Source organism: Emys orbicularis, chromosome 6 (assembly GCF_028017835.1).
Source record: "Emys orbicularis isolate rEmyOrb1 chromosome 6, rEmyOrb1.hap1, whole genome shotgun sequence".
Taxonomy (NCBI): Eukaryota; Metazoa; Chordata; order Testudines; family Emydidae; genus Emys; species Emys orbicularis.
The window spans coordinates 64,872,378-64,894,362 of NC_088688.1; the positions used below are offsets into that span (position 1 = coordinate 64,872,378).

Sequence of the window (21,985 nt, forward strand, 5' to 3'; positions counted from 1 at the left end):
TCCTTCATTGGCTTGCTTCACTGTCCTTTCCTGGTTCTCCTCTTACTCGTTAATCATTCTTTCAGTGTGTCCTTCAGAAGACCCTCCCCATCTCCCCTCCAGCTTCTTGTGGTGAGCGCACATGGCTCTTTCCTTAGTCCCTTTCTTCTGCCTCTGCATCCTCTCTCTGGGTAATCTCACCTGAAAACACAAATTCAGCTACCATCTCTATGAGGATGACTCAAAAATCTACCTCTCTGCTCCAGAACTGTCTCCTATCCTAACTAAAATCTCAGCTTGTATTTCTGACATCTCATGGATTTCTAGCCATCCATTCAAGATCAATATGGCTAAAACAGAGCTCTTAATCTTTCTCTCTGCTACCTCCTTTCTTGATCACTATGGACAACTCTGTACTGCCTGATACTCAGGCCCATAACTTGGGTATCCTCATCTATTCACCTCTGTCAAAGTCCTCACATCCAGGCTATGTCTAAATCTTGACTATTCTTTCTGTGTAACATTTCTAAGAAACAGTCTTTCCTATTCATCCCACAGCTTAAACTTTCATTCAGGCTCTTTTTATGTCACATATTGATTACTGCAACATCCTTCTCTCTGGCCTTGACAAATACAGCCTTGTATCTGTTTCGTATCCACTCAGAATGCTGCGGCAAAGATCGCTTTCTTAGCCCATCGCTTTGACCACATCATCCCTTTTTTGCCTCCCTCAGCTGACTTGCCCTTCTGTATCAAAACAAATCTAAGCTACTTGTCTTTACTTTCAAAGTCCCTTATGGCCTATCCCAACCCTACCAATTATCTTTCATTCAGTATCAAGATGTCAACTCCAATGGCCCATGATGCCAGCCTCCGTTACCACTTATTAAATTTTGTGTTTTCTCCCATGCTGCTCCTCACTCTTCAGAAGAACTTTCTGTAAAACTAATGTATTATCTTCCTTCAAATCCCTCTTTAAAACAATCCTTTTCCATGATACCTTCAGAAAACTTGACAACAGTTAGGCAGCTGGTGTGCTGAGGTCCACTGTTTACCACGTTAACCAATATAGTCTATTTTTTTTTTATTCTGCTGTCATTCAGGCTGTACTTATCTATTGTCTCATCTTACACTTAGATTGTAAGCTTGTTGGGACAGGGATCATAGTTTAGTTCTGTGTCTGAACAGCTCTTAGCTCAATAGGAACCTGGTCCATGACTGGGGCACCTAGGCGCTATGGTAATACTACTACAAACAACAATACTTTTCTCACCAGATCCTCTGGATAACTAAGGAACATGGGTGGTGATGGGCTCTGGAGAAGTATTGTACAATTCTCAGCCAAATAGTTTGGGATGTGAAGAAGGTTTAGGAAGAATGAAATGATGGGAAAAGGACAGAATCAGAAATTATAATTATAATATGTAACACGATTATCTTAACAACAATCATCTTTCAGTATCAAAAATTAGAAGAAGATATACCTGTGTCTTTTCTCTGCTTCACAACATCCTGAATGTACAAATCGGAGCATAGTCTACTCCACAAGGATTCATAGACTTTAATGCCAGAGAGGACCTGTCAAGTCTGACCACCTTCTTAAAACAGGGCATAGAATTTCACCCCGTAATTGCTGCATCACACCTATAACTTCTGTTTGAGCTAGAGCATGTGTTTTTAGAAAGATACAATTACAGTAGATTCAACTCTTCCAATCTGAGATGATTCTGTTCTCTGTGACAGACACAGATAGTCAAAACAAATGAAGTTTATTCTCTTGATTTATTGTAATATTTTTCTAAACTAGTAAACAGTAGAAATCCCAGAAATAACCGCATCAGTAGCCCCAATAATGATTGGAAGGACAATGATACATGCTAGGTTATTACTGCTTGAGAAAAATAGAACTATTTACATTATAAGATGCTATTTCTGGGTGCAATGTGGCCATCCTTGAGTGCAACATACTGGAATAAAGCCGGTTAGTTCATGTTACCTATAGGATTGTGTGAATTCAGATAATCATTTCCATCTATTGTCAGGTCTTTTTAAAGGTGCTTTTTGGGGGAGCATGCTCAAATATAAATAGTCCAGACAGAAATGTATAACAATATAAATAATCAAAACAGAAATATATAAAAATTCTGGGTTTCAGCTTTGTGTATATGAATGTCACCACCAGTGGAAATTAGATAGCATTACAGGACACTTCATATAAACATTAGCAGGTTACTTTATTCTTGTAGAGAAAAGTTCCCCCTACTGAATTGTTTGAAACAAGTGCATCTAATATATCTGGGGAGGGGAAGCAGTTGGGTATAATAAGAGAAAAATCTGAGAATTTCCCAAAAAACTGTGCAAGTATTCATTGGATTTAACAAAAATTTATGGCATTCTTGTTGGAATTTCATATTTGTTTTCTCTGGTTTGCTTAATAGTATGCTTATATTTATATTTTAATATCCAGATACTATTGCAAGTCACAAGTAGAGTCATTCAGAAATCTTTAAACAGTAGGATTATTAAATAGATCATCCTTTTCGGCTGCCTTCCCGACCTTTATCAGCCTGTGCATTCCAGTGATTGTCCCCTATGCAGAGCTGGAAGGATTAATCCAGAGTTTAGAATGAGTAGATAAAAGCTTAAGACCTACTTATCAAAATAAAAAAAAAGCTTAAGACCTACTTATCAAAATAAAAGATGGCTGCTCCTGTTTAAAAAAAATTGAAAGAGCAGGATGTTGAGGAGACTTCCGATTTTGTAAACTTGGTAAGATTTAAAGCTAGCCATTTGAACTTTACAGTGCTACAACATTTTGTAAAGATTAGATTTTTGCTCCAGTTCTCTCTTTGGATGTTTCCAGGATAACCTTTGAACTTAAATGTACTTTAACAAAATACAAGAAGAGGCTGCTTAACATGCTATCCCTCCATGTTAGGATAATTCAGAGTGACAGTCTGGTACTATTCAGTGACTGGCCCAGTTGAAGGCACTTAGGCTATAGAATGGTTCCCTTACGAGTTGGAGGTTAAGAGGTTGTCAAAGAGGATATCAAAGGTTCAGGAACTCAAGACAATTAAAGTTGCAGACATTCATTCTCATCAATATGGTATGAATATTAATAAGTCAAAAGGGGGCTTTGAAACACACTTTAAATTTTGATTGGGACATTAATATTTGAAAAGGGCAATCTAAATGAGAATCCTATGAGGACTAACCTGAAATAATAACCTAGCTGCTAAGAATGAGAGCATTGGAAAGCAGCTTTGCTGTAAATTGCTGAAAATAACACAATTCATTGCTACTTGGTCCTGAATTCCATCATGGTTTTTGTCTTTTCCTGTTTTGTAACAATTTATTTTTTGATTTTCAATTTTCTATTATTAATTCACACTGTATAAGTTCATATCAGATCAGACATAGTATATGCTCTGATAAGACTGTTCACCATCTTGTCAGTTGTATAGTTTCAGTTTTGTTCCATTTATAGAACCAAGCCCACATGCAATCTGCACCAAAAGTTTAAAATATATGCATGTATCTGCACACTTTAGAAGATCAGAAAACCTGGAGTTCTTGAAATACAAATCTTGCATTTCTGTCAGTGTTTTGAACACTCTATTTGTTTTTTCTTAGCTATTACTATTTTTTCTTCTTTTTAAGAAAACAATCTCTGGTCATTTTCTAGCTGCTTGAAGAGTTTAGCATAGTTGGCAACAGTTCTTGCAGGTTTGTTCCCAAATTCATGGTCTGTATATTTTATTCATGGTCTACATATTTTATTTTCTTCCATTATTAGGAAGTCAACTAATGTATGGTTGCACATGTGCACCAGAGCAAATTCAGTGGCAAAAAACTATATTAATGCAGTGTTAAGGTGGTTTGGTGGAATGTCATTCCCTGGCAGAACATTCAATTGACCAAAACATGTAATTTATGAAAACCAGGAAATGCAGAGTTAAGGTTGCCCATGTTTTAGACCCCAAATTTGGATCACTAATGTGCCCCAGAAGGCCTACCAAATTTCATAGAAATCCGAGTAACCATTTGGATTTTAGAGCACTTACAAGAGTCAAGTTTAAAGCATGTAAAATGGCAGAAATGGAAAACTCCTAGACATTTTTTCTGTATCGGCACATGTGCAGTATAAAATATGTACATTTTTCTTAAATACCGTTCTCAGTTTGGGTCCCTCAAAGATTTAATTGATGCCATGCCTAACTTGGGTAAAACTCAACAGATTGAGGCCATTTCGACCCATATCACATCTATAGTTTGATATAAAGCTCTAGGAAGAAAAAATTCACCTAGACATTTCCTTAAATGGCTGTTTGGGAGAAGCTTATATCTCCACACCCCCTGGCCTACCAGACTCCAAATTTGAGTTATTAACCCTACCCTGCACCCTCCCGAGGCATACCAAATTTTAAAGAAATCTAAGCATGTTGATTTTAGGGGACCTAGAAAGGCCCACCATTAAACATATATAATAATGCAACCTTAACTATCGTGGCACTGCCATGCCACTATAATGATAGAAGCTTATCTACATATTGATTTGTAGGACTTATGAAAATATAGGGTACAAAGAACTGAAAGAATTCATTTATTTCAACAAGAAATGTGTAGTCAATAATTTGAGTGTGTTTTGGTGTATTCTGCAATAATAGTTCCATACAACCCTTAGGAATTTCAGCAGTTGGAGTAAGGACGCTGTCAATTTCAGTGCGAGATTTCAAGTTACTGAGGGCTTGTCTACATGGCATTGGCAAAGCGCACTAGAGTGATGTGACTCATAAAGTGTTCTAGCAGCCCTGTGTAGACTTGTAGGACTATTTTAATGCAAACTAGGTACCTTTTAGAACATGACACCAGGATCTACGCATAGCAGCTACAGAACTTTATAGATCACATTTGTCTGGCACACATTGCTGAGCTATGTAGACAAGCACTTATTTTAATGATGCGTTCAAGTGTTTTTTTGTGACAAAATAGCATTTAATCAACTCCCCAGTTGTCCTAACGCTTACCTGCACAAAAATCTCCACTGACATTGGTTTTGTTGTCAAAAATCTTACATCTGCATGGAAGATTTGGGTATCTCTTTATCAACTTTCGTGTAATGAAAAAAGCATGTTCTTTGTTGATTATCTATCACAAACACAAATTTCTGAATGTTTGAAAACTGAAGAGATCTATATGGGTGGTCTGTCCATGCAATAAATAATAGTGTTCCAGGGCATAAATGCCTGACCCCGCTTAAAGGGGATGTGGCTAATCAGGTTACTTGAATTTTTCCCAAGATGGGTACAATATGCTGTTAACCTGATGTATCTGATTGCAAGCCAGTTGCATAATTTTTTTCAAATGGTAGTCAGAAAAAGTATTTCTATAATTGTTAGGACAGAAATTAAGTGTTTTATATTGTTTCACTAAAGAAAGAAATTCAGTGCTTTCACTTAGGCACTAATTTTACAAAGCTGTCTATTTTTGAAGTGATGATGGGTTACAAAAATATTTTGGGGTGTTTTTGATATAATTCAGAGAAACTTTTTTCCCAGCAAGAATCTAATTCTAACTTCTAGAGGGAGTACAGAACAAGCTTTTTCTAGGACTTTTAGCCCAAAAAGACAATTAAAAGCTATTCCAGCAAAAGGAAGCAATGTTCAATCCAGTTAATTCCCTGGCACTAAAGAGTGATTTCTTTAGGTGTCAGGAAAAGATCTCCAGCCAGGAATATAATACCAAAGTGTAAGAGAGAAAGAGAGATCACAAAATTGTCTTGTTGGACAAAAGGTAATATATTCGATTTATGGAGGTAATGCAAAAAGCTAAGGATTATACCCAATTCTAGAAGAGATTGCAGATTACCTGCCCTCTAAATGGGGGGAGGGATAGCTCAGTGGTTTGAGCATTGGCCTGCTAAACCCAGGGTTGTGAGTTCAATCCTTGAGGGGGCCACTTGGGGATCTGGGGCAAAATCAGTACTTGGTCCTGCTAGTGAAGGCAGGGGGCTGGACTCGATGACCTTTCAAGGTCCCTTCCAGTTCTAGGAGATGGGATATCTCCATTAATTTATTTATAATTTATAAATGGCAAAAATGCATTGTAATCTTAGCTTTGTAGGACCTACAGCTTTCTGGTAGGATCTGAAGTAACTTAATATCAGAAAATTGATAAGAAAGACAAAAAAGGAGAAAATATAACACTATTTTGGAGAGGAAGAGACTTTTTAAAGCTAAATTGAGAATTTTAACAGAGGGATAATATTGTTAAGATTGTAGAGAGCCTGAACAATTTACATATTTTTGACGATGATCTTTACAGTGTAGAAGCCTCATTATCATCCTGACTGGATTATGATTGTAAAATTGCAATGAAGCTACTTACGTGGGCAGGTGCTGCTTCTGGATACTCAGGTAGCAGTGTTTGACAGGCTGGTGTTTTATCATTTATATATGTATAGTAAAGAAAGTTGTATCTTCCTATTTTGGGTGTGGACCTTGCTTTGGTTATCCCTGTTTTGGTTGGATCAGTTAGTATTCTCAGTATGGGCTACAGGTACAAACCCTCTAGTTAGTGTTAAAATTGGTGCCATTTTGTGATCGGTCACTTGACAAGAACATTACACCTCTCCTTGTAATTATTATAATTTAATTTTTTGCACACTCAAGAAATGTGCTAGAAATCTCTCACAAATGAGTAAAATACTGCCACTGTCCTAGAGAGCATAATCCTGACACGATAAAGTGAGGGTCATAAATAGGTTGAGGGGAAAGGCAATAAGATCATGCTGTTCTTTGATTGCATTGCTATTTTTCTTATCTATTGCTTTCTACCCACTCCATGTTGTAGGCAAACTTCTCTCTGCAACCTGCACTTGTTGCTAGTGGATTTGTGGGGTAATTTTAAAGTGTTGGCTTTAATCTGAAACTCTGATTTGTCGTCTTTCTACGTGGAACATCATGGCTTCTATTCCCATGTGGTACTTTGTTAGCTGCAGTCATTTGAGGCACTTGAGCTAACAGCCTCTTGGTGTAATCAGATGGAAGGAAGTGCTTTCTTAGTAAGGATTCATGGGCTACGGAACTCACGTCTCACCTTGGTTTGCCAGACGGACAGTTTGGTGACCATCAAAACATGCTGCAAGGCTCTCCTGTTCCCCAGTCTCTTCCTGGAGGAGAGGAAAGGCGGTTGTGATGTACACTGCGAAGGTGGCCGTACTGATAGCCAGGAAAGTTTTCTTTGTCGGAGCACTGTATTTAAGATTCATTAGACATATTTTGGTAAAATTAGCATTTCAATGTACATAGTCCACCTGGAGCTTGAGAGAGCTGCAGATGGCAAAATAAAAATATAATAAATTATATATTCTTTTCTCTATGGTTTTAGGGACTGTGATGAAGGAATATGCACAGACAAGTCCAACATTTTATATGCTTGGGCAAGAAATGCTCCTCCCACCAGACTACCCAAAGGTATGGTGCCTTTCATTTTATGGAATTCCCTCTTTGGGCAGGGGGGATGGGGGGGAGGAGGAGGAGGAGTAGCTCCCTGCCTCCCGCCGCAATCTCTTTTTCCGTCTTTCATTTAGTGGTTTCAGTTGGTTAAAAGTGTACATACTTCAATCCCATTAATTGTGTTAATGAATATTACTTACTTTATAGGAACTAATGAACATATGTGGTTTTCTTATTCCATGTAACATTATGGATTATAAATCAGGACTAAAGGAGAATAATATAATAAATAGCTCTTGCACAACACTTTTTCATGCATAGGTCTCCGAGTGCTTTTCAACTAAGTGAAAGTTTCACTATCTCCATTTCACAGATAGGGAAACTGGGGTGAGAGAAAGTGACTTGCACAGTGGCCCAGAGCAAGTCAGTGGTGGAGCTGGGGATAGAACCTGACTTCTAGTTCAGTGCCCTCTCCACTAGAATGCACTGCATCCCACTACAATTAGGGGGGAGGGGAAGGGTGGGCTGTTTCTCTTTTTTCTTAAAAACAAAAAACAAAGCATAAATACAGAGTTAGAGATCCTTCAACTCTTAAGTGTGAGTTGTGAGATTTTATATAGGCGTATCCAGTGGCAGGATGGGTCCACCAGTAGTAGCCTGGCCTCCACTTGCATCTTTTGCCTTCCTCTGGAAGCAACGCTTGTATAAGGTGGAAATTATGAACTCGTTCTTTTCATGTCCCCAGCTTGTTTTATTTATTGTCCAACCCCTTTGCCTTACTAGACACCTTGGAGGAGTTGGAAGGTCCTCTGTATTCTTCCTTATTGTTCTGTGTGTGCTGGTTTGGGCAGGTGGTAGAAGGAGGGCTGTTAGGAATGTATACATGCTGTCACTGAGGTCTGTACAAGCACCACCTCTGAACTGGGTACCTTTCAGTTATCTTGTAATTGCAAAATTTTAAATCTTTATTGTTTAAATAAGCTGTGGGCTGGGGAGTTACTGGAGAGTTATGTGTGCATGCTCAAGAATTTAGGTTATTTTTAATATGATGATTGAAACATGTAAAGTTTTAGGATTCATATAAGCATCCAAACTTCTGTGTGCCCCACAAAACCCTGTGATTCCCTGTCCCCAACCCCACCTCCCTTAGTGGGTGTCCTGGACCTGCAATTCTGGGACATTGCCTGGCATATGTAGGTAATTGATGGATGGGCTTTCCCTCACCAGCTTCTTCAGGATGATTTTCCCCTTGTCTCTTTCTAGGAGCTGGGACCTCTGGGGCTTCTCTCTTCCCTTATTGTATCTCTTCTGGAAGGCATCTAGTCTTCTCTGTCTGCCTTTCTTCTGGGAGTGGGGAAGATTCTGGGATTCCTCCACCTAGTTTCCCCTTCTCCTGATTCCTGCCAAAGTGCTTGCCAGCTGTCCCTATTGCCTCTGAGTGCTAAGATGAGAATCTGGGCAGAGGTATAGAAAAGGACTGGACAGACAGTGTTTTGCTCTGTGCCTATTATCCTTCTGTGCCAATCTCAGAGGCCCAACAGAGGGGACAGAACAGGGAAAAGGGGAAGGGATGCACAGGCAGCCACAGACCTCCTTGCTCCTCACCACAGCTATAGGAGGCCAACCTTATTTTGTAGAACTCAACTATCATCCGAGGACTGGGAACTTTCCAGGACAGGTATCTGAAAACTCAAGGCAATCACAGCTGTAATGAGATGATTGACAGGCATGCCTTTGTGACAAATGCATGGTGGTGTTCTTTTCTCTTTGATTTGCCTTTCCCGTGTTTTAGGTGCACTACTACACATATTTAAAATCACAGATGTCAAAAAAACGTATGAAATGTAAAGAAAGGAGAATATCATCACAGCAACAACAACAAAATCCCACAAGAAATCTATATCGCTTCTGCCATAACCTCTCTTACGGATTCAATCACATTTTCCCTCCAATTGTGCCATCCCTTCTCCTCTGTGCCCCTCACCTCTGAGGAAAAGATTGGAAGAATAGGTGCATTTTTAATGTTGTCTAAGGATCATCAAAAATCCTCTCTGGATTAAGTGGAGAAGGTTGAGGAAGATTTTGATAAACTTTCCCAACTTAAAAAGAATTTAACTTGGGAAAAGAAAAGTTTGGAAGCAGAGCTTGGTGGTTAACAAAAGTTGTACAAGAAGTTGGGAGCCTTTAAAATGCCAGTTCTATCCCCTTACAAGACACACCACTGCATATGTAGATAATGGATCCTGTTTGTAATTCAAAGTGCATTTCAGACAAGCTCCAAAAAGAGAGAGAAATTATCTGATTAGAGGTTGTATAGAGGCTTCCATCTAAATATATTTGTCTTTCAATTTTGTCTTGTATTTTGTGTCTGGGAACTTACAGATCTGTAAGGGCTTTCTGTACACAATTTGTTTCACAGCTTGATGTTCTGAAACAATTGGAGAGCACATATATGCCTTCATTTTTATATGACATTGTCCTTTGGATGAATCCCATCAGATTTTCAGTGGGCTATTCTCCGTGTAATACGCCGTTGCATTATTCCAGGACAGCCTCTGGAGTGTACTGGAAATATATTTACAATCTATGGAAGGTGTAGCTTTAGTCTGAGGATATCTTTATTTTATTGAAATCCCTTTAAACGGAGTCACTTTTCCCCTTTATCCTCTAACTCCATTTCCCATTGCTATGAACAGTGTAGAATACCACAAACTACCTTTTCTAGAAATCTCCTTGTATATTAATCAGCAGGGACATTAATTGAGCTCTGAGCATATTCACTTGTAGCTACAGTTCACCAAAGCTGTACAATCCAGGGAGCCAAGGTGCTAAAGTACATGCCAAACCCCAGCTGGCAATTTGTTGCTGTCTCTAAACTACTCAAAACTGCAGATGTTTAAATGAGTTACCAGTCTTCCTTTCTTTCCTTATTTTTTTCTTATTGATACTATGATTGTGCATAGAGATTCTGCAAGCCTCTTCACAGAGAAGCTTTGCCACTGGCACTTGTTAATCTAGTGGGATTCACAGGCTGAATAGGCAGAGATTGCTTTCTCTGCTTCTCGCCAAGTATTTTCATTGTTGGGCAGGTGTGGAAAGATCCTTATCAATGATGCTGGTGCTCTGTAATTTGTGTTCATTCTTTCAAGTTCCTCTGTAATATCTATTGATAATTTGTCACCCCATTGTTATTTTACTTGGAAACCTGCACATTTTGACAATTTTCATGAAAATAATGATTTTTGCAGTGTTGAACATTTTGGGGTGGAAAATTAAGTTTGTGTATTTCTAATCTTAGTGTTTTTTGCATAAATTCATAGCAATTTACATCTTGTTACACTTAAATTAACTGTTAAAATGGGAAATGAAAATAAGCATTCATTATATTAGAATCCTTTGTGGCTAATAAAGAACATGAGCATCATCTTGTTTTATAATCCTACCTAATATGCATTGGAATGAAGGAATTATTTGCCTAAATCAGTCATCACTCTTCATTGATGACTGTGACTCAGACTGATGAGTATCAGAAGTTTATGTTCAGTGCCACTTCAGCAATATTTTATTTATGTATTTATTTAGTAGTTTCTATGACCAGTAGTTTTTTCACTGACATCTTAAAATGAAACTTTCCTCCTCCACTGCCAGTCTAAATATTCAGTCTTGGACTTTTAGACAGTGTTACCAGTGACGAACTATTTAAAATGTACCTTATTTATTGTTTCCATAAACCTAACTCATCTTCTTTATTTTAAGGTGTTGGATTCAAAGTTGGAGGAGAAACAGGTAGCAAATATTTTGTGCTCCAAGTACATTATGGGGATGTCAGTGCATTCAGAGGTATGTGTTTTGGAAATTGTAGTCTGTAAATATGATTTCAAATATTCCTTTCTGAAAAATTTTAGATTGCACACACAAAAAAAGCATCTGTTACCTACTGCTCCTATCTCTGCTCAGAAGGAATCTGTTTTTACATCTGACAATACAGGTGAGCCAGTGCAAACCCTTGGGAATCGTCACTTGCCAAAGGAACTTAAAATTAAAATCACAACCCTCCAAAGAAAATATATTAGGAGAGAGCCTGCCCTTCGTTATTGCTTGGGGAAGTTGAGAGTTCCTTTTCAGTATTAAGTACAAGTCACCTGGGATTTTTTTTTTATAAGATTTCTAATAATAAACCATGTGTATGTGGGTTTTTTAAAATGGAAAACAATGAACACCTGAAGTTATTTGCCTGCTACATGAGAATTTACAATTTCTTAAATCGAGGAATGAATCTGATTTTTGTTCCTGTTCTGTTCTTTGTCACATAAATCCATTGTGGTGACTGCTTTAACTTACACAACCTATCTTTTCAAGTTTCCAAAGTAAGGTAGTAGACAGGGTTTGGGGGAAGATTACCAGTATTTCTGTTAATCTCAATAGCTCTATTTTTTGTCAATAATTGATGGGAATTGGATACTACTGAAGTTTTAGGAGAGAGATTAAAATAAGTATGACAAAATACCATCTGGTTTTACTTCAGTACTTGTTGTATTGTGTGCTCCATCCTTTTATTTTTAACATGCAAAATATTTCATTTTTCTTCTGTGAGCCAAAAAGGCTTCTAATTTAGCTTGCTTGTGATAATCTCAGTTTGAGTAGGGAAAAATGTAATGTGATATAATTCTCTCTAAACCTTGATTGCTCTCTTCAAGCAGATTTAATTTTGAGCTCTGTGAACAGCTTTAGAAATATTTTTAACACTTCAGAAATTATCCAAAAGAAACTTGTCTTATCTGTGCCAAGACTTTAACTGGTAAGAGAGAGATTTCCAGTTTTAAGACTATAATAGTTGCACTTTTTTTTACAAAGTAGAGCACACATAATGTGTCATAATTCAGAATGAAGGATGAAATCTATTCATTTAATTCATGTTATCTGGCACTTTCTCAGCAATATAAATAACAGTAACAGTCCACGGATTCAGTAGCAGTCTTCAGAGTTCAGTGTACTGTGATATAAGACATTACAGATATATATTTTTTACTGGATATATAAGCATAAAATATTTGGCTGTAGATCTAGTAATGAATTATGCATATTGTAATTATTCAACTGTGTTCCATTTGCACTTTCATTCTTTTCTCCCAATGTACCTGTATGTACCTGTAGTGTAATTTTTCAACTGTTTGTAAAAGGGATATTTTCTTAATTTAATTTAACCAGTTAATATGCAAATTATGCTATTTTTCTCAGCTACAACCCAAATGATAATGCTGCCATATTTAGTTAAACATTACTGTTTTGTGATCAGAGACCAAAGTTAAAGACTACTACATGTGGTCCAAAACACTCGTGTTAAAAAATAAAGCCTATCTGCGAAAAGAATAAACTTTGCTATATAGAGTGAGATCTGTAAAAACAGTCACGTTTAGAAAAGGGTTATCAAATTAAATGGGGGGTTCAGTTTTTTTGTTTTATTACTATTTATACTCCTAAACAAAAATCTACATTAAGGTGGATTTGTGGTTGTGGAAGTACTTATGATTAAATTAAGGGTGAAAAAGATGTCAATTATTCCAAATACAAGCATTACAAACCCAGGACATTCAAAATTAAGGTTCAGTGTAAATGAAATCAGAATATTTTAAGGTATAGAAATGCACAATTAAGGAACTCAAACAACTTTAACTCTGCCCTGTAGGTCTGTGCAATGCTATAACCATGCTATTATGATTAATCCGTTTCAGTGTGAATGGATCCAGATCAGATTAAACTGATTTCTAAAAATACATTGCGGGGCGCGGAGATTCCCTTTTTTCTCCCCTTTCTCATACCATCGCTACAGGGCAGAGTTAATGTTATTTGACTGCCTGTAATGCCTGTGCCTTAATCCTGCCCTGCATATGCAAGGTTGTAGTCCTTGCCACCAAAGAGTCTAAAACAATTAAGAATAACAAAGGCCGAGGAAAAGAAATACAACTTGCAAGTGAAGTGATTGAGCTGACTACTTAATGCACATTTTTTGGGATGGGTAATCGACTAAAAGAGGAGAAGTGGTTTATAGCGTATGGGAAGCGAGGAAACAGAAAAAGAATGGGGAGACGGGAAGCAGTCATGGAAAAGGGCACACTGGCACCCGGATCTGTACTTCCCATTCTGCTTTGGTTGCTAGGGAAACTGAAATGTTTTGATCCAACAGGCCCACTGGGAGGGTGAAAGCCATAGGGTTGGGAGCTGCAATGGGGCCAGTGTTGCAGAGCATGAGGTCCCTAGGCTTGGTGGGAGAAGCCAGGCAAGATACAATTAGGACCTATTTTATCTTCCTTTTAGGGTTCTTAAATGCACACTATGTAGCTCTGAACTTTGGATGTACCAAGTTACCCTAACTGTGTTGTTAAACTAGATCATTTAAAAAGCTGCTTATTTCCTAATAGTGATTTTTAAACTTGTTTTATCCACATGAAATATTTTGGATCTGATATTTTTCTTTGTTTTACATTGTAATTAACTTACTGCATTGTTTGAAAAACCTAATATCTTTAAGTACAATTGATGAAGACTTTGGGGGCAGATTTTCAAATGCACAAATGACAGACCCCCAACTGCCATTTGTGCCTTTGAAAAAATCTCCCCTTTCATAAGTTAAGTCTAGAACCTCTGCACCCACCATTGGGTTTCAGAAGGAAGAGAACATGTGGAGGGCACAGGAGCTAAAATGCTTCTCCCACCCCTTCCTCAACAAAATAAGTGTTGTCATGTATTTCAGTTAGGTGGTCACACCTATATAGATTTATAGGTTTTTAACACCAGAAGGAACCATTGTGATCATCTAATCTGACATCCTATATAACACAGAGCATAGTACTTCCCTATTTTAATTCCTGCTGCACATAGTTGTGCTTGAGCTAGAGCACACTTCTAGAAAAACATCCAATCTTGATTTTAAAATTTCCAGCAATGGAGAATCCATCACAGCCCTTGGTAAACTGTTTCAATGGTTAATTATCCTCTCTGTAAAAAAGTGTGCTTTATTTCTAGTTTGAATTTATCTATCTCTAACTTCCACCCCTAGTTTCTTGTTATACCTTTCTCTGCTAGATTGAAGGGTCCTCTGTTATCATATTTCTGTTCCCTGTGTAGGTACTTAAAGACTGATCAAGTCACTTCTTAACTTTCTCTGTGTTACGCTAAATAGATTGAATTCTTAAGAGTCTATAACTATAAGGCATGGTTTCCAATCATTTAATCATTCTTGTAGCACTTCTCTGAACCATCTCCAGTTTTTCAACGTCCTTTTTGAAGAGTGGACACCAGTACTGGACAGGGTATTCCAATAGCAGATGCTCCTGTGTCAAATACAGAGGTACTATAACCTCCCTATTGCTATTTGAAATTACCCTGTTTATACTTCCAAGGATTGCATTAGCCCCTTTGGCCACAGCATTGCACTGGGAGCTCATGTTCAGATGGTTATCCACCATGATCCCCATGTCTCTTTCATAGTCACTGCTTCCCAGGGTAGAGCCACCCATTCTGTAATTATGGCCTGCATTGTTCCTAGATATATGACCTTACGTTTAGCCATGAAACACACATTGTTTGCTTGTGCTCAGCTTACCAAGCAATCCAGATCACTCTGTATCAGTGACCTGCCCTCTTCCTTATTTACCACTCTCCCAATTTTTGTGTCATCTGCAATGCTACATCAGTGAAAACTTTGATTTCTTTCACTGTCATTAATAAAAATGTTAGTCTAAAGTCAAGAACCCATCCCTGCGAAACTGCACTAGAAACGTAGCCACTTGACAATGATTTCTCATTTAGAACTACATTTTGGCAGCTATCATTTAACCAGTTTTAATCATATAATGTTTGCCATCTTGATTTTCTGTTGTTCTTGTTTATTAATCAAGATGTCATGCAGTACCAAGTCAAATCCCTTACAGAACTCAAAGGTAATATTATTGATGTAATATACTTAATCAACCACATTTGTAATCTTATGAAAAATAGATAGCAAGTTAGTTTGAGAATATCTAATTTCCATTATCCCATGTTGATTGGCATTAATTGTATTACTCTTCATTAATTCTTTATGAATCAAGTCCCATCTCAGTCATTCCATTATTTTGCCTCAGATTGACGTTGACAGGCCGGTAGTTATGTGGGTTTATTCTTTTTAAATATAGACACAGCCTTTGCTTTCTTCTAGTCCTCTGAAACTTCCCAGTGTTCCAAGACTTATTGAAAATCAACATCAATGGTCCAGAGAACTTCTCAATCAATTCTTTCAGAATTCTCAGATGTAAATTACCTAGATCTGCTGATTTAAGATATAACTTTAGTTGTTGCTTTTTAACATCATCTGTATTTACTGTTGGAGTGGAAAACGTTTCATCATTATGACTACATCATATGCTTTTTGACCCCCAGATATTTCAGTTCTGTATTTATTGAACACTTCCACCTTTTTTTGCATTATTATTGACAATTCTACCATTTTTATATAGTGATTGGCCAGTACCATTGTTAGGATGCCTGCTGGCCATAGATTTCTTCTCTTACCAATTTTCTACCCTTCCTAGCTTCTAATTGATATTTACTGCTATCCACTTCTCCTTTTTTTACATTTGTTTATATATTGTATAGCTGTTTTCACTTCCCCTTTATACCAGACTGGCTTTTTAACCAGCATAGCTTTCTTTCTGAAATGCGGGATTGTGGCTTTTGAGGTATTTAGTAAAATGTTCGTAAACAGTTCAATTTTTCTGTTTAAATTCTTTCTCTGTGATGATTTGGCTCATAATTGTTTTCAACCCTGTGAACTGGCCTTTTTAAAGCAGCAAGTACACATGCTACTGGTTTGAATGTTACTCTGTTTGAAGGATGCAACTCTGGATCAACAATTCCGTGAGACCTTTTTCCAGACAAAAGTGGTAAATTGGAGTGCTGCTCATGCCAGCTTTAAGTCCTCCTTGGCTCTACTACACAGATGCAATGGCAAGATAGTGGCTGAACTGCTCATTGCTGTTGTTTGTTGTGATGGGACTGGGTAGTGCATGAAGGGTAGGCACTCTGTATAGATGTCCCAGGATTTAGGACTTTGAAGTAGAGCTGGTTAGGCATTTTTCAGAATAGTTTTTCATTAAAAAATTGCCAGTTTGTCAAAATTGAAACTTTTTGTGGGAAGATACCAGCTTCAGCTAGATGTTTGTCAAGTAAGGTTTCTTAAGTCCAGAATGGAAGTTGTGGAGGGAAGAAACAGGAGCGAAACTCCCTGCTCCTGAATAGCTAATAGCCCAGTGTTATGACACTCACCTGAGGATGGGGGTGGTAAACCCAGGTTCCAGTCCTTCCTCGGAATCAGGTGGAACAGTGACTTGAACCTTACTCTCCCACATCCCAGGAGAGCGCCTGTTACAACTCCAAGAGGAGACATTGGGTATATCTATACTGTGGAAAAAAGCCCCCCAGCAGCAAGTATCAGAGCCTGGATCAAATGAGTTAGATTCATGCTATGAGGCTAAAAATAACAGTATATTCTTCCCCACTTGAGCTGGAGCCTGGGCTGAGACCCTCCCCCTCATCGGGTTTCAGAGCCCAGGCTCCAGCCAAAGCAGGAACTATGCTGGTATTTTTAGCACTGTAGCACAAGCCCAAATCAGTTGACCTGGGCTCTGAAACTCACTGCTGGGGGGGAGGAGGGGTTGTTATGCAGTGTAGGCATAATACCCATTGAGCCCCACCCCCAAACATGTCCTAACCACTAGCTTATTGGCTGCTCTGGGGTGGTTGGTCTCTCGTCCCCCCAATAAAAAACCATCGAGAGGTGTCAGTTTTGTCCTGATGTGAAACAGGAAAAATGTCTGAACTCTCAAAATATTCAGAGGATGGGAAAATCATTTCCCACCCGGCTCTACTTTGAAGCTGAGATTTCTGTTGGATTTCTGGCTCCATGCAGTTAGACACCCAAACACTCCTTTTTGCAGCTGCCATTCCCTCCCATCCAACATGTTTTATGTTGTGCCCATTTCTTTTTGGGTGTAACGCTTTTCTGTAGATTTTTTTCCTTAGGAGGAGTTTGATGGTGCTTGGGTAGTACAGTGATATACACCTTAGAAATACAGTAGATAGATGTGGTCCTTGGTTAATGGGCATGTGATTTGTGAAATGTTATTTGGGCATTGCAGACCTACCATAATTTTCCATTAAAAACATAAGTGACTATAGAACTTACAATACATTGTCTGTTGATTTTGTTGATAAGGTTAAAATTCCCAGCTTCCTGCAAAGATCTGCATGATGATTGGCTTGCTGTTGAAAAAATTATATATTTGTGTAATCTATCCACATGCAGTAGTGTGTTGACTATAAAGGTTTTATGCTACTCAGAAGAGTGACTGTAAAATTGCATCATGGAATTTCATGATGGCATGTCATTGTTTTCATATCTAATGTTCTCAGTTCACAAGGAAAAAAGACTGACAACCTTACAAACTCAACCTGGAAATTAAGAGCAAGCGAGGTTTCTCCTTTTCATACATCCTCATGACTTTAAAAAAAAAAAAAAACCTGCAGACTAAGTGATTACCTCATAGATATCTGTGCAACTTCATTGCCTTAACTAGTTTTGCATAGGTGTAACTAATTGGAAAAGTAAAGTAAAGAATTCTATTGATTTATAAGAAGAAATAAAATCCAGCTAACATTTTCTTAGCTGCATTGAGTCTGCAGGGCTGACAGAAGCAACAAAAAGAAAAAAAATCAGTACAGTCACAAGTCACATTTTTATCACTGTAGTAAGCATATGTGACTGAATACTCACAGGGACAAGATCTGTTGAGCATTTTTACAGCATCATTTTTTCAGACTATAACTACACTTTAAGTGGTGAAAATGATTCTGATGTGACAGAGAAAATAGATATGAAGAGCTTTTATCAAAAATATAAACCCTACAGGATTTATGTTACTATGATCCAAATATAAGGCAAATACTTTTACTACTAAGCTAGAGTCTCCTTGACTAATATAAAAGGGAATTCATAGGTGTTAAATTATTCAGCAGAAGAAACACAAATTGTACTATGAATAAAGTAGGAACAGATTGTAAATTACAAAGAAAAAATAATCAAACATTTTATCCAAAGGCAGCAGAGTGCAAAGTGGATTCCATAGAGAATTTCAGAAACCTCTTTTTAGAAAAATGTAATGTAAAACAAATTGAATGATGTATATTGAATTTGATTTTTTTAAAACAATTTTAAGTGTTTTCATTAGATGCTGAGTGTTTTGGATGATGAACATGATTGTGTTGAAAATGTAATGATCTGTTTGTCTCTGAGGGCAGAAAATTAAGAATTTTTAATAAAAATACAATCCTGACAGGGTTGAAATCTAAAGAAGGCACTTAAGCAAATACAGTTGTAGCCCAGTGGATTAAATATATATGTAAATTTATAGGTATTAAATTGCCCACTTAGAACTTCCCATACTGTTCACTGAATCCTATGCAAATATTATAAATACATAAGATAAAATAATGAAAATGTTGAAGATAGATTTCAGACCAGGTTTCTTAGTTCACAACAAATACCCATGTAGGCAGAAGGCACTAGAAATTAGACATTATTTTTTGTTTCCAACAACAGATAAGATCTAGAGGAAGAGTTTTCTCAAGTATTTAGTAGATCTGGCTGAGAACCTGAATTCCTTTTCCTCAAAAATTTGAAAAATTTCATCAATCAGGATGAAGTGCCAACACTTGAATTTTTTTATGGAAAATGAAATTCCTCAATATTTTGTTTTGGAAACTAAAACAATCCCAGAAGCCCCAGGAGCTCTGGTTCTGTCAGCCCACCTGGTTGTATACAGCCAGGGAAGAGGCCAGGGGGGTGACCTCTCAGGAAACCTGCCTAAGTTCCATCAGAAATTTTGCCGAAATTAACACATCCTTTCAGAACATTTAAAATTTTGACAAATCAGCATTTTCTGACCAAAAAACCCCTTTCTGTCAGAACATTTCCAACCAGCTCTAGCATTTAGTAACACATTTCTTCATAAAAACTGGTGAAAAGTGACATAGGCAGCATGCACAATATCATTTCTTTACGGAATTAAGCACACATTGGCTATTGGACTTAGTTTCAGTAATACATTTTTAAAAAGTTAATTTTAATGTGATGATAAAGCAAATGATCTCTGTTTATATTTCAAACCATAGTGTTGCATTTTAACCTGCACCATTATTTTTGCATTGATAAAAGAAATAAACAAAGGCAGGATTCTTCTTGTTTGATCTCTGTTGGAAATCCAGCATAGAGAATCATCTTGAAAGAAACCTGCTTCCGAGGTGGATGAATGTATTTTCTTGTATGTGCCATAGGGCAAATGGAAACTAATAATTTATTTGTCCTAGAGCAATGTGTACTTGCTCTATAGCTGAAATGCAAAATTAAAGGAGTTAGGCTAGCCAGAGTGACAGGTTGGAAAGATGATTTTAAGATTTTGTTGGATTTGTGCAATATTTCACCACAGTTGCTTAGCTGTAGCAGCATTTATTAGAAAAGCTCTATTGGAGATTGAGACATCTGCTGCCATTGCTTCATTCTTTTCAACTGTGCTGAACTGTGTGCTCAGCAGCTTTGATAGTTTCAGGAATGTGAGTTGTAGGGAGGGAAGCAGTTGTTAAAGAACATTTATCTCTGCAGACATTTTGAGACTATTTAGAGCAAGTGCTCGTATTTACCTGCAAAAATTAAAAAACGTCTCTAGTTGAGCACTTGCACAAGTCTGGAATCTAGCCCAGTCTTTATATTAATTTGCTTTTGCTGTAGTGCACTGTAAGTCAACTTTCTATTATCTACAATGATGTGGTTCTGCGAGTTGAGTAATATGAGTGCTTTATCTTGTGGCAATAAAGGTTACCTTGTTCGTTGATAGTTTTGGATTTACTTTCGTATTGCTAAATCCAGATTAAAGGGGAACTTTGCCTGTGTGCTCAACACTCTGAAAGTTGCAAAGGTAGAAAGCATTTGAGCAGGAGTAAACTGAAATACATTTGACATGTTTATATAGGAAAACCGCTATGCACTAAAAGTGAAGGCCAAGATTTTCAAAAGTGACTAGTAATTTGGGGGGCCTGTTTTTTGGGTGTCCAACTTCCGACAGATTTTTGGTGCTTCCTGAAAATCAGCTCCCTAAAAGTGTCTCAGGTTTGAGACTCCAAAAATGAGTCACAAAAAATTACTAAACACACTTGAAAATCTGGCCCTAAGTAACAGAGGGTATATCCAAAATATTCTCTATGATAGCAAATATTTTCCAACCTTCATTATACCTGATACAGAATAATCTAGTATACAGTTTCAACCTTGTACAAGCCACAATTTGTGGCACTGCAGCCAGTGCCGTAAAACGACAACAAAAAATCTAGTTTTTAGCACAATTGGAAGTGGGGAAGGTGAAATAGAGAAGACTCCAAGAAGGAACTGAATCCTAAAAATGGAGATTGTGGGACATAGAATGAAGATGCTGTTAATTAAGGGGATGAGGCCAGGCAGGATAGGTATTTGTTCCTGAAGATTGTGAGAAAAATAGGTGTAATCTAGAAGCATTTTAATGCCTTAGAAAATTTAATGACCTTTCTCTCGTTCTCTCTCTTTCTGTCCTGAACTTATGTTTTTCTTCAGTTCTCCTACTCAAGATCCAGTAACTTTCCTTCCCTAGTGTTTTCTGACCCCGGACTTGGTTCTTCTGGAAGCAGCATTTGTTTTGTGTGATTGACGAGTATTGCTCTTTCTGGCATGAAGTATCTTCACCACTTTTTTTTTCCTGGACCTCAGCAACTGCTTAGTGCATTTTTTCCTCGTCTACTCTAGCTTTCAATCTTGCCTTCCCCCTCTTTTCTCCCTATATATCTAAATTGTGTGCTCAAAATAAACTGAGACCTATGAGCATGGAAAATAAATTCTCGTTTTCCATAGAGACCCCCAAAATGTCGATGTTCAAATCTCGAGAGGGAAAAAAATGGAATTTTTGAGAAAAGATCAATAGATCGGGGGGGGGGAAAGACTACAGTGTGGTCAGTGTGTCATCACTCAGAATTTAATAGGACACATTAATTTTTTATAGAGTATTTCATTATTTATGAATGTATTGATGCATTGTTCACTTATTTGAATGTGTTTCATACACAAAGTGGTTCAGTACTTGCCCTGGTCTGATGAAAATAATTCTTTCAAAGTTAAAATTTAACCAGTGTTCTACATGCATCAGTGTTAGTGCATTTGAATTTGAATATTATGTATTGCTGGGAATTATAAAATATGAAACATCTGAAGTAAAGGAGTTTTAGACAGGTTTAAAGTTCACATGCAGTCCCATGCATGTAATTTTCTGAATAACATAATCGTTCAAAATATGTAAGACTGTTCCTTAAAAAGCATACATCAGGGGTCGGCAACGTTTGGCACGCGGCTCGCCAGGGTAAGCACCCTGGCGGGCCGGGCCAGTTTATTTACCTGCTGACGCGGCAGGTTCGGCCGATCGCGGCCCCCACTG

General features: G+C 37.6%; 1 protein-coding gene across 11 annotated transcripts in view; it reads left to right on the top strand.

The window, feature by feature from the left end:
- PAM (peptidylglycine alpha-amidating monooxygenase) overlaps nucleotides 1-21,985 on the top strand; it is a 153,452-nt gene that overhangs the window by 37,703 nt on the left and 93,764 nt on the right. For all 11 annotated transcript variants that reach the window (XM_065406848.1, XM_065406839.1, XM_065406841.1 and 8 more), the window contains exons 5-6: nucleotides 7,372-7,457; nucleotides 11,196-11,279. In XM_065406848.1, the coding sequence (XP_065262920.1) occupies nucleotides 7,372-7,457; nucleotides 11,196-11,279 (170 nt within the window). The remainder of the gene's footprint in view (nucleotides 1-7,371; nucleotides 7,458-11,195; nucleotides 11,280-21,985) is intronic.